The sequence below is a fragment of the Lupinus angustifolius genome, chromosome LG16 (genome assembly GCF_001865875.1).
Source record: "Lupinus angustifolius cultivar Tanjil chromosome LG16, LupAngTanjil_v1.0, whole genome shotgun sequence".
Taxonomy (NCBI): domain Eukaryota; kingdom Viridiplantae; phylum Streptophyta; class Magnoliopsida; order Fabales; family Fabaceae; genus Lupinus; species Lupinus angustifolius.
In genome coordinates, this window is record NC_032024.1 from 4,733,185 (window position 1) to 4,744,014 (window position 10,830).

Consider the following 10,830-nt stretch of genomic DNA (forward strand, 5'->3'; position numbering starts at 1 on the left):
ATAACAAAGAATCAATATTCAATATGACATGTTAATCTCTCTTCCTCACACATGCATTTTTCTATGCAAAATAGAATGTAAAAAACGAAAATATGCTCTCTAAATCAGTCCTATACAATAGAATGCAATGCTACACTTCTCTGGAAATTGCCTAAACTTATACAAAACAGTTTTGACACTTCAAACCGTTGCAATCAGTTAAGCAATTAAAACAGAAAACAATTATAACACAAAACATACCTGTTAATCGATTAATGTACCACATTAATCGATTAACCAGTCCAATATGATTAAAACAGAAACCAGTTGTAACAGAAAAACTGATATAACAGAAAAATAGTTGAGTTAATCGATTAAGTCACCACGTTAATCGATTAACCAACATATTAAAACACGGGGTTCAAAAGGTAAACTACTCATATGTTATGCTTAACTCCTATACATGTTTTAGCAATTATATTATGCCTAATATGCACATATAACATGTATGATTAATGCATGAACATACAATTAACTAGATGATATGTCTCATGAATGTGATATGACAATTATAATGGCTTGAGAGACTTGCATCAAGGTTCACCTCACCTATACTCACTTACTAAGGCACGCATCCCATACTACTTGGAATAATGACTCTATTTATATATCCTAGTCTAGATATGACCAATGAGCTCTAGGCATGTTGATTGTTGGGCCATATTCAAGCTTTAATAAACTTTATCTTCATCAAGACACAGACAAAACATTGCTAGTACAATCCTTGACACTTTACACTTTCAAAATCCAATGATTTAAATTACTGTGTAGATTTAAATCATTAGATGTCTATAGAATTAATGACTAAAATGAGGAGTACTTATTCTTGGAATAAGTGGATCACTCCTCATTCAAAAATATACACAGCTTAGAAATTTATAAATTTATACATCATATTATTATTAGAAATTTATATGTCATATTTTTTCTCTTAAATATACACTGATATTATATAAATATTATTTTTTTCTCTTAAATTTATACACCATGCTTTATGTATACTGATTTTGTATAAATTTATACATGTTTTTTTTCTCTTAAATGTATATTGAATTATTGATATTGCATAGATAGTATTTTTATCTGCTTTGCATTCCTAATATTATTATTTACAAATTTATACATCATATTAAAAAATTACACACGAAGAAATGATGTGAGGTTAAATTTCTTAAACCCAAATTATGTTCCACACTTTGTGCCGTTGCTTAGCACCATGTTACTCAGAATTGCGACACTAAAGTAAATGTCCTATTTCGCCAGCACATTTTCTACTTAATAAGCTTTTGGTTATGAGAGGACAGTCACACATTAAAAGACCAAAAGATTCAAAATGATAAATTTTTTATTCAAAATGATGAGGTAATATTTTTGGCAGTAAAAAAAAAACCACTTTAACCCAGTAAGTGGCTCTCCCACCAATTATCTCTTGGAAAATATTGTTGTAAGATGATACTCATAGGACCAGTGATCTCAGATAATGACAATCTTTCACATGTTGAATTAATGAATGATAGATATCAATGAATTCAAACCTTGTGTTTCATATTAACTTTTCTTACTTCAAATTTTTCCATTCACAAGTGAGAAGTTTTTTGTGCTTTATTCCTTTCCATCTAATATTTCTAATTCCACACGATAACTACAGTTCTTTTTTGCTGCTATGTGGTGGAGACTCTCCTACAGGGTGGCTTAAGATAATAAGGAATGAATGAAGAGAATATAAAAGAAAATATCTATAAAATTCTGAAATATTTATCAACTTATACTAATATATTATTCCATAAACAATAGATTAATTAAGGCCACAAAGCCTTACTTGCAATGGTTTAAGGTCGGCAGTAATCAGCAACATTTCATTGTTGGGAAGATAAAAAGATAAAGGAGAAGAATTTAACATAGGAGGGATTGTGATAATCAACAAAACTAATGATTAGATATCATGTTCATGGTTTTAGACAAGTGTTAGTGTATTATATCCCTTAACAAGAAGACATTATTTGTCCACGTGTCATGCTTATATAGAATCCGTACCCTTTTCTAATATGGTTGCCTAGTAGAAACGGGAGAGCACATCTATTGTTCTATAAAGTGTGTGACTTCACGTGTCATTGCTTATAGTTGGTTGGAAAAAATATATTTAAGTTCAAAATTTAATAACTAAATATTTTTCTGTTGAAGGACAAAAGTGACACACGAATTGATATACTTTTTCAGTCAGAAACCCCTAAATTTGTACGTGAAATGTAAACGCTAATCAATATGTTTCGGATGGGGATCACCTGTTTTCAACAGTGTCTCCTTCTCTGTCATAAGCCAATTATATATTAACATATGGATAAAGTAAAAAATTTAAAAGCAAAAAGTAATAAAATTGAGCGGTCTGATTGACTTGGGACATGAAGTAAGACACCATTTAGAATAGGTGATCTCCATCCATATGTTTCATCATGAATTTGTTCTTCTAAAGGAAGTGTAGGATAGTGCACTAGGTTTCCACTTGGGCCTTGTTTGGGAATGAGATTTTGGAAGGGAAGAGAAAGAAAGAGATGACTTTAGAAAGTCTTGCCCTTGTTTGAGAGTTGGATCAAGGAGATGAGAAGTTTTTGGAGGGTTTCTCAAACCCTCCAAAACCTTCAATATGTTTATTTGGGAGGGATGACTTTTGGAGATAAAATGTCAAAATAACCTTCAATATGTTTATTTGGGAGGGATGACTTTTGTCAAAATAACTAAATATTTTTAATAATAATATATAATTACATACATTTTTAATGAAAAATAAAAAAATATTCTTACATTATTATTAGTTTACCTTTATTTTTTCCTTCCCTTCCTCCCTCTTCCTAAATCCTAACCTTTTGATCTCTCCTTCCCTTTCCCTCCTAACCCGCAAACAAAGGCTTAATAACTTTTTCGAGGATAACTATATCTTATAATTTGATTAATTTACACCTTCATATGTACCTCCATATTACAATTTTTTGTTTGCGTATTGCAACTGCATTACAGAAGTTTTCACCCTGTCTGCCACTCCATTTTCCTTCAATTTCCCACCAAGGTTTAAATGTTGAGACACGATTGATGATTTGCCCCTACACGTTTTAACCACTCTATTATAATGTTTATTCCTATATCACATGCTTAATAAGGAAAAAGTCAGAAAAAAAGTGGTCTTAAACTTGTTCATCCTAGTCAACAACATCTTCACTATAAATATGGCCATTTCCAGAGGATTCAACTCAACCTCATGAAAACTTAACTACCTCTGCTATAGCCTTGAGATTGAAACCACTTAAAGCTCATAATAAGATGTCGCTTTCTTGTACCAAAAACTTCTTCCAGAGGTTCTGGATAGATGAATTCCAAATGGGAAGTTATGCTCATAGCAGCTTTTTGTCTAATGATCTCTTGCCATCTCTCGGAGCACGGATAAGCCAAGAAACTACGCTTCGAAGATACATAATCTCACCTTTCGGTCCCCGTTATAGGTGACGCTTACCACCCTTCGCGTAAACTCTTATGAATGCTTTCCGGCTTCTTCTAATAGTACTTTATATTGCAGGGCTTGGGAGATGTTACTGGTTGTTCTAGTCATATACTCAGCATGGATTTGCCCATTTGAGTTTGCTTTTCTGCCTTATAAGCCAGACACACTATTCATCATAGACAACATTGTCAATGGCTTTTTTGCCATTGATATCTTGCTCACATTTTTTGTAGCATATCTTGATAGCCATTCTTATCTTCTTGTTGATGATCCAAAGAAAATTGCAATAAGGTAAAGACTATTTCTATAACAAACTTTTCTTCCTTTAAACAAGAATGAATCTTGAAGAATTCTTCTTACTTCATATACCTCCTCCACCAAACTTACTACAGGTACTTGTCTACATGGTTTGTGTTTGATCTCTGCTCAACGGCACCGTTTCAGTTCTTTAGCTTCATCTTCACCAACCATAGCAGTAGTCTTGGATTCAAAGTCCTAAACATGCTTCGGTTGTGGCGTCTCAGACGAGTCAGTTCTCTATTTGCAAGGTCTGGCATCATATCATATTCAACTTTATGGTTCTGAACATAGTTACTAGGAACGCAGAACATCACCTTTTACATTATGATTACACGACTTTCTTTACGGTGAAACTGGTACAGGATGTGTGAAGTTAATGAGCGAACCTAGTAACTTGCTCGGAACCTAGTTTCTATCAACACAAAACTTGTGATCATAAGAAAAAATAGGACAATGCTTACAAGCTCCTTTTCTTTAATTCAGACTAGAGAAGGATATTCGTTTCAATTACTTCTGGACTAGGTGTACAAAGCTCATTGCTGTAAGCCATTAAAGCCACTATCTTTATTCTCTTTACAACTTCAAGGTGCTTTTTTGAAGTAACTTGCCACTTATCACCAAATTTCAGGTAACACTATTTGCAGTACACTGTGCAGGATGTTTCAACTATCTAATAGCAGATAGGTACACTGACCCTAAAAGAACATGGATAGGTGCATTGTACCCAAATTTCAAAGAAGTGAGTCTTTGGGACAGATATGTGACTGCAATATACTGGTCCATTGTCACACTTACTACCACTGGCTATGGAGATTTACATGCCGAGAACACCAGAGAGATGGTGTTTGATATCGCTTACATGCTCTTCAACTTGGGATTAACATCATATATCATAGGAAACATGACTAACCTTGTAGTTCACTGGACCAGCCGCACCCGAAATTTTGTATGTACTTCTTCTCCTATACTGCCGCTCAATTTTCCTATCACCTGCTAATAAGAAAGTTTTGTTTCTGCATCATTAGACTAAACTCTGATTTTCAATAACCAATACCCTTAAAAGTCACTATGAAGGACAATTTCCAAAAAAATGCTTTAAATATTGTATAGGTCCCACATTATGACATTTTATTCATGATAATTTCATCATGTTATATAGCTAATTGTCTCCTTTCTTTATAAAAAAAAATTAAAAACTGATTCAGATAATAGGAACCTTATTTCTTCCCTATAATGAAGAGAGACTTGGTTTTGGTGCCACAGAGAGATACAATCAGAACAGCTTCTGAATTTGCTTCAAGAAATCAATTGCCCCATCAGATACAGAATCAAATGTTGTCTCACATATGTTTGAGGTTTAAAACAGAAGGATTGAAGCAGCAAGAAACATTGAACGATCTGCCGAAGACCATTCGTTCGAGCATTGCACACCATCTCTTTTTTCCTGTAGTGCAGAAGGTGTACCTCTTCCAAGGAGTCTCACATGACTTCCTTTTCCAACTGGTAACACCTCACATGACATTCTATCTTCTTTGCCCAAGAGGATGAATAACTAATACTAGTGTACAATATCCGAGTTTACCAAATAAATGTAACAATATCTGAGACAAGTTACCATAATAATAGGTTTCAGAAATGGAAGCAGAGTATTTCCCACCAAAAGAAGATGTGATACTACAAAATGAGTCCTCTACAGACATGTATGTGCTGGTTTCAGGGACAGTGGTGAGTTAGCTAAAGCATGAAGTTCCTTGTAACCATGATTGAATGTTAAATAATGCCAACTAACACTATATTCTTTTCAAATGACTATCTATTGTAGGATCTTATTCGATACATTGACGACCATGATCAGGCATGTCAGTTGTAGTATTCAATCGAACTGCACAATTTTTCCTTTCAGTTACACAATGAAACGACTGAATATAACTTCCTATAATGATTTCAACAACTCAGGTTCTTGGGAAGGCACTTGCAGTTGATAGTTTTGGAGAGGTTGGAGTTTTATATAATATACCACAGCCATTCACAGTTCGAACCACAGAGCTTTCTCAAATTTTAAGACTCAACAGAACATCCTTAATGAATGTTTTACAAGCAAAGCCAGGAGATGCACAAATTGTAATGCAGAACCTTATCATGGTAATAAGAATGCTAAATATGGGAGAAAGTATTGTATAAACTTCATTTGTTGCATTTTTTCAATAATAATATAGGTTCCTAATCATTTTTGTCCATGTTGACAGAAGTTAAAGGGACATGAAGCATTGGGCTTTGAATGTCCAGATACAGATCCCGGATTGGTTCTTCATGAAGAGCTTGATGGAGGTAACACAAGAAGTTCTTCAAATGCATGTACAAATCATTCTCATGAACATTCACCAATGCAGGAAGAGAGGTACAAAAATCTCAGAAACTCCGAGGCCAACACGCTTAATGTGACTAGCGAAGATGGTTTCATCACTAAACATGACATGATTCCTCGGGATGGGAAAAGAGATCTTCATGCTGATTCACACACAGATAATCTTGAAATGGTTGAAATTCTGCTTGAAAGAGATGCAAACAAAAAGATGGCAAATGCTGTGGGGTGGACACAGGAGGCTGTGTTAGAAAAGTTAAAAAAGAAGAGCATTTCTGGCAAAATAATGAGTTGCGAAAATGAGAAGATATCAGATGAACATAGAATTGACTTCGTAGAGCCGGAAATCCTTAACCTTGACAGGAATGACTCAACCAGAAACAGAAAACCAGATGGTATTAGATCTATCAAGAAAACATATTCAAACTCCTATTCAAGAAATTCTAACTGTTCAAATGATAGAGAAGCAACAAGGTTCATCAAGAAGAGGGTAACAATTCACTTGCGATGCGGATGCATGGGTACCTCAAGCGGACAGCACGGAAAACTAATAATCCTACCTGATTCATTAGAAGAGTTGCTCAAAACTGCTGGTAAGCACTAATACTTATTTTGTAGCAAGGGTTAAACACATTAAAAGGATTAGATTTTTCTCTTTCCTTTTAACACAGAGTAGGAGATTTTTTTATTGCTATTAGTTTCTTCTAAACATTAACTTTGAATACTGCAGGGGGAAAATTTGGAGGCTTCAATCCCACAAAAGTATTTAATACAGAGAATGCAGAGATAGATGACATAAACGTCATTCGGGATGGTGATTATCTCTTTATTCTCTGCAGCAATTGTGAAAAATTGACTTCATGATGTACCATGGTAAATATGATGATAGATGTCACCATTAGAAAGGTACTGATAAGGGTGTAACCAAGTACTACGAAAGCTAATCATTCAGCAAGATATTGGAAGATCATACAACTCAATTACAAAAGCTGCTCTTTGTTTATGGTTGTTGAAACAAAATTTTACAATCTCATCAAGATAGGGCTGGTCATAAGCCCAAGAAATAAGTCATATAAACAAGTGAAGACCTGAAATGTGTTTGAAGATGTATTGCATGATTCAAACTGTATTTGACCCTTTTTATGACCCTGAGAACCCAGTTAATCAATGCCTTTAGGACTAGAAGTGCCCTTGCGAAGTGTAAGAGATGCACAGTTAACTTCAAAGAAGCATCTCGCTTGGTGCCTCCACTCTCTCGATCTCTAAAAACTGTGTATATTGAAAGCTTTTGATGAATAAAACTCACTCCTTCTAATTTATTGGTATAGGATATGCTTCTGTGTTGAAAACAAATTCATCCAATGGAATAAGAGAGCTGTGCCCAAAAAGCAAATATAAATACTTCAGTGTTTCTCCTAGAAAGAAAGTCTCCATTTTGTCTCTTCTATGAGGAGGAACGCTAGTTACGTCGTCCAGAGAGCAATATCCACCAGTATCAACCTTCGTGTGCTTCTCAAAAGCTTCAAAGATTTGCCAACCCCATTCACGGTATCTGTAACACAAGATACGTATATCTGATTATTTCAGAAATATTAAGCCAATATTCAGTGTTTCTTGTGTCTGCCCACAATAAATAAGAATATAATTTAACCTTATACATACGAGGGGGAAAACATACTTTGGATCTTCTGTAATGCGGTACAAAACGAACAGTGACTCCACAGTTTCAGGTCATAAAAGATTATGACAATCAGCGGGTTTTATTATGATGTCATTTACATATTCTGAGCTTGTATTTCCTCCATCAAGACCTTGTTCAAAAAATTCCTGGGTAAATCAGAAGCTAGAAGTCAAGTTTTGGTTCTGACTGTATAAAGATGCAATAAAATTGATAAATAACATGCACATACACCATCATAGAGCATAGGATGTTAGGAGTTAATGACACGAATTGCACCATTTGCATATGATCTATTATTAACTAATGAAAGCAAAATGCCATAACAATCCAACTAACCTCAGTATGAAAGTAAGCAATTTCAGGAGCCAGACTAGTAGAAGTTACTGAGTACATCTCAACACATGTTTTGGCCAGATCCTCCGCAAGCTTCAAATTTTCCAGGTCTTCAAAGTTAAGGATATTGTTTTTCATTGCCTCTTCCTTTGTAAGGCCATTAGTGGCGCCGAGTGCAAGAGTACCAGGTAAGAAACACACCTGAATAAGCAGCATCAAATTTTGCACCAAAGTTTGTAGATCAATGGCAACACCATAAAGGTACTGGAATAATGGTTAATTATGACCAAAGTGCATACTTGACCTTATGTGAGAAAAATTGCTAGGAAAAAGATTATTACAGCAAATAACTAACACTTATAATCAGTTAAAGTGCAATGGGAAATATCCTTTTAAACTAACTCAATTGGTAATTAACATTTTTTAATAAGTGTCAAATAGTTCAGATTCACACAGACCCTTTTAAGATTATAAAAGAAAATACCTAAAATTTATAATCAGTTAAAATGCAAAGGGGAAAGATCCTTTTAAACTAACTCAAAGTAATCTAAGAAATCAAAATCTTCACCGCAAGTTTGGTGCAACGACACTTTTAGGAGCATTAGAGCCACACAGAAACCCATCTTACGACTCTGAAGTAATAATGCAATTGTAAAAGTAAGTATCCTGGACCAATCACAGTAGCACACAGTTCAGTGAATCACTACTGAGCATTCTTTGTAGCATCTGCCTCGCAATATAGGATCAATCTTCATTCAAATGCCATTGTTGAGTAAAATTATGAAATCCTCATTTAAAAAAAATGTAAAATGACTACATACTAAAATTGTAAAAAACCAAAATGCTTCCCCATAATGTATAACAAAGTATATGAGGCAAATGCAATTCCAGATGCACACAAAACAAATCATATAGATATTTTATGTTGTTAATGGAACGAATTTCAAACCATAGACACGGCATAGCATTGCTTAGCAATATACAGGCAAATAATATACTATGGCACATCAGACAAAGGTGGTTTATCCAGAAACATTTTTTTGTATAATCCCTTGCAGCACCATTGGATGGGTATATTGTACTTTAAGAGGCAATTTAATATTTGAATTTGATATTTCAAGTACACTGAATACAAGTCAATAGTTTCTAGTCTTAAAACGGTCACACAAGCTAATATTATTATTCCTTTTGCATCCACAATGAATTTTTTTTGCCCTGCCCCAGCTTCATTGTTTTAACAAAACATGTAAAAATAACTAATCTAGTAACAAAGCCAACAAGTTTAACTCACTGTCCACCAAATCAAACACAGTAACTTGTACATAGTATTGCAAGCTATCTATAAGAAAATCAGCATTTGCAAAAAAAGAAGGCCTCTAACAAAACTTCACTATGAATCATAAAAATCACTAATTTTGCACCCTACCCAGTGTCAGAAATCATTAATTAAATTGTGGGGTTGAGTTGGGTGCATCAAATTCGAAGAAACTAAGAATAATAGAAAGGGGTTTTGATTGAATGAGTAACCTTGAAGAAAGAACGAGGGCGAAACTTGGCGTTATCATAATGAAGATCTTTTGTGGAGTAAGGTGAAGAAGCAGACATGGTGGATCCAATAATCGGATCCTAATTGGGTAACTCTATATGGCCATTAATCATGGTTCGATGTGTTTGTTGTGTGAAAATGTATGTTCAAAATTCAAATCACTATCTGTCTAAGAACAACTTGGAGATTAATAGGATTCAATAATTCTCTTATATTGAACAATGCTTTGACTTATGTTAAAATAGTTGAATTTATTGTTAGTGGACTAGTTAATTTGGTTAAGGTAGTTAGTGTTTTCTTCCGTTTATACAGATGATTCAATGTAATTTTGGAATTCAATTTAATAACATTTTCTTATTCTTTATTGTTCATCAAAAATCTCTCTTATCCATGTCTTTGGAATTCAATTCAATAACATTTTCTCATTCTTTCTTGTTCATCAAGAATCTCTCTTATCTATGTCTCCTACCATTTTAACATAGTATGAGAGCATAATTATTTTTTAATCACTTCAATTCTTCCAAGATTCAAGAAAGATGAAGTCTTGGAAACAAAGAAGGAAATGTGAGGGTAAGAGAGATAGATACAAATCAGCAAAGTTATGAGTGTTATTAACTTTGACAGGACCCAATCTTTACTTCAAGAACAACAAGCACGTTAGTTCCCTTTAAAGATCAATATATTCTATTTCAAAGATAATTCAATATTCATTCTTCTACATTCAAGATTCTGATTCTCTCACTTTCTCTTCTCCTCATCATCCTCATCATGGAATCCATAATGTTTTACATGGTATGTCAAAGACTTCAACACACAAGAAGCCGCAAGAGAGAAAAATAGATTCTTCCATCATCATTTCATCAAAGAGTAACTTCACAAGCCTCATATCCTGCAAATGTAGAAGGAAAGGTTGCATGTGCATGTGCTGCTCAGAGGAAGCCTTAGATTCTCCTTGTTGCTTCTGGATGCGTTCTCATGCTATTTGCAATCCTTTGTGGTATTTGAAATTAGTTGTTTCAGGTTTCAAGTCAGTGCCGTAGCTTGGAACCAATATTTTCTTCTCAATGACAATAAGAATC

The 10,830-nt window shown here is 34.1% G+C and overlaps 1 protein-coding gene and 1 pseudogene across 4 annotated transcripts; one reads left to right on the forward strand and one right to left on the reverse strand.

Moving 5' to 3' along the window:
* On the forward strand, nt 3,053–7,510 carry LOC109328829 (potassium channel KAT3). Of its 4 annotated transcripts, none has more exons than XM_019562431.1 (12): nt 3,053–3,530; nt 3,605–3,820; nt 3,922–4,077; nt 4,313–4,370; nt 4,458–4,775; nt 5,093–5,332; nt 5,456–5,554; nt 5,652–5,684; nt 5,786–5,971; nt 6,076–6,784; nt 6,922–7,056; nt 7,098–7,510. In XM_019562431.1, the coding sequence occupies exons 1-11, from the start codon at nt 3,352–3,354 to the stop codon at nt 7,053–7,055; spliced, it is 2,328 nt and encodes a 775-aa protein (XP_019417976.1). In that variant the 5' UTR covers nt 3,053–3,351; the 3' UTR covers nt 7,056; nt 7,098–7,510. The 4 variants fall into 4 exon arrangements, with proteins under 4 accessions (XP_019417976.1, XP_019417979.1, XP_019417977.1 ...); XM_019562434.1 differs by having other exon boundaries at nt 6,076–6,391; nt 6,644–6,784; nt 6,922–7,510; XM_019562433.1 differs by having other exon boundaries at nt 3,054–3,530; nt 6,076–6,151; nt 6,191–6,784; nt 6,922–7,510.
* LOC109328830 lies at nt 7,494–9,952 on the reverse strand (annotated as a pseudogene).

Excerpts from the sequence above, each read along its gene's own strand:
- LOC109328829 (XM_019562431.1), top strand. The coding sequence starts at position 3,352 with ATGTCGCTTTCTTGTACCAAAAACTTCTTCCAGAGGTTCTGGATAGAT. Across the intron at positions 4,776-5,092 it reads CCAGCCGCACCCGAAATTTT|AGAGATACAATCAGAACAGC; the intron begins GTATGTACTTCT and ends TTGGTGCCACAG. Across the intron at positions 6,785-6,921 it reads AGAGTTGCTCAAAACTGCTG|GGGGAAAATTTGGAGGCTTC; the intron begins GTAAGCACTAAT and ends TGAATACTGCAG.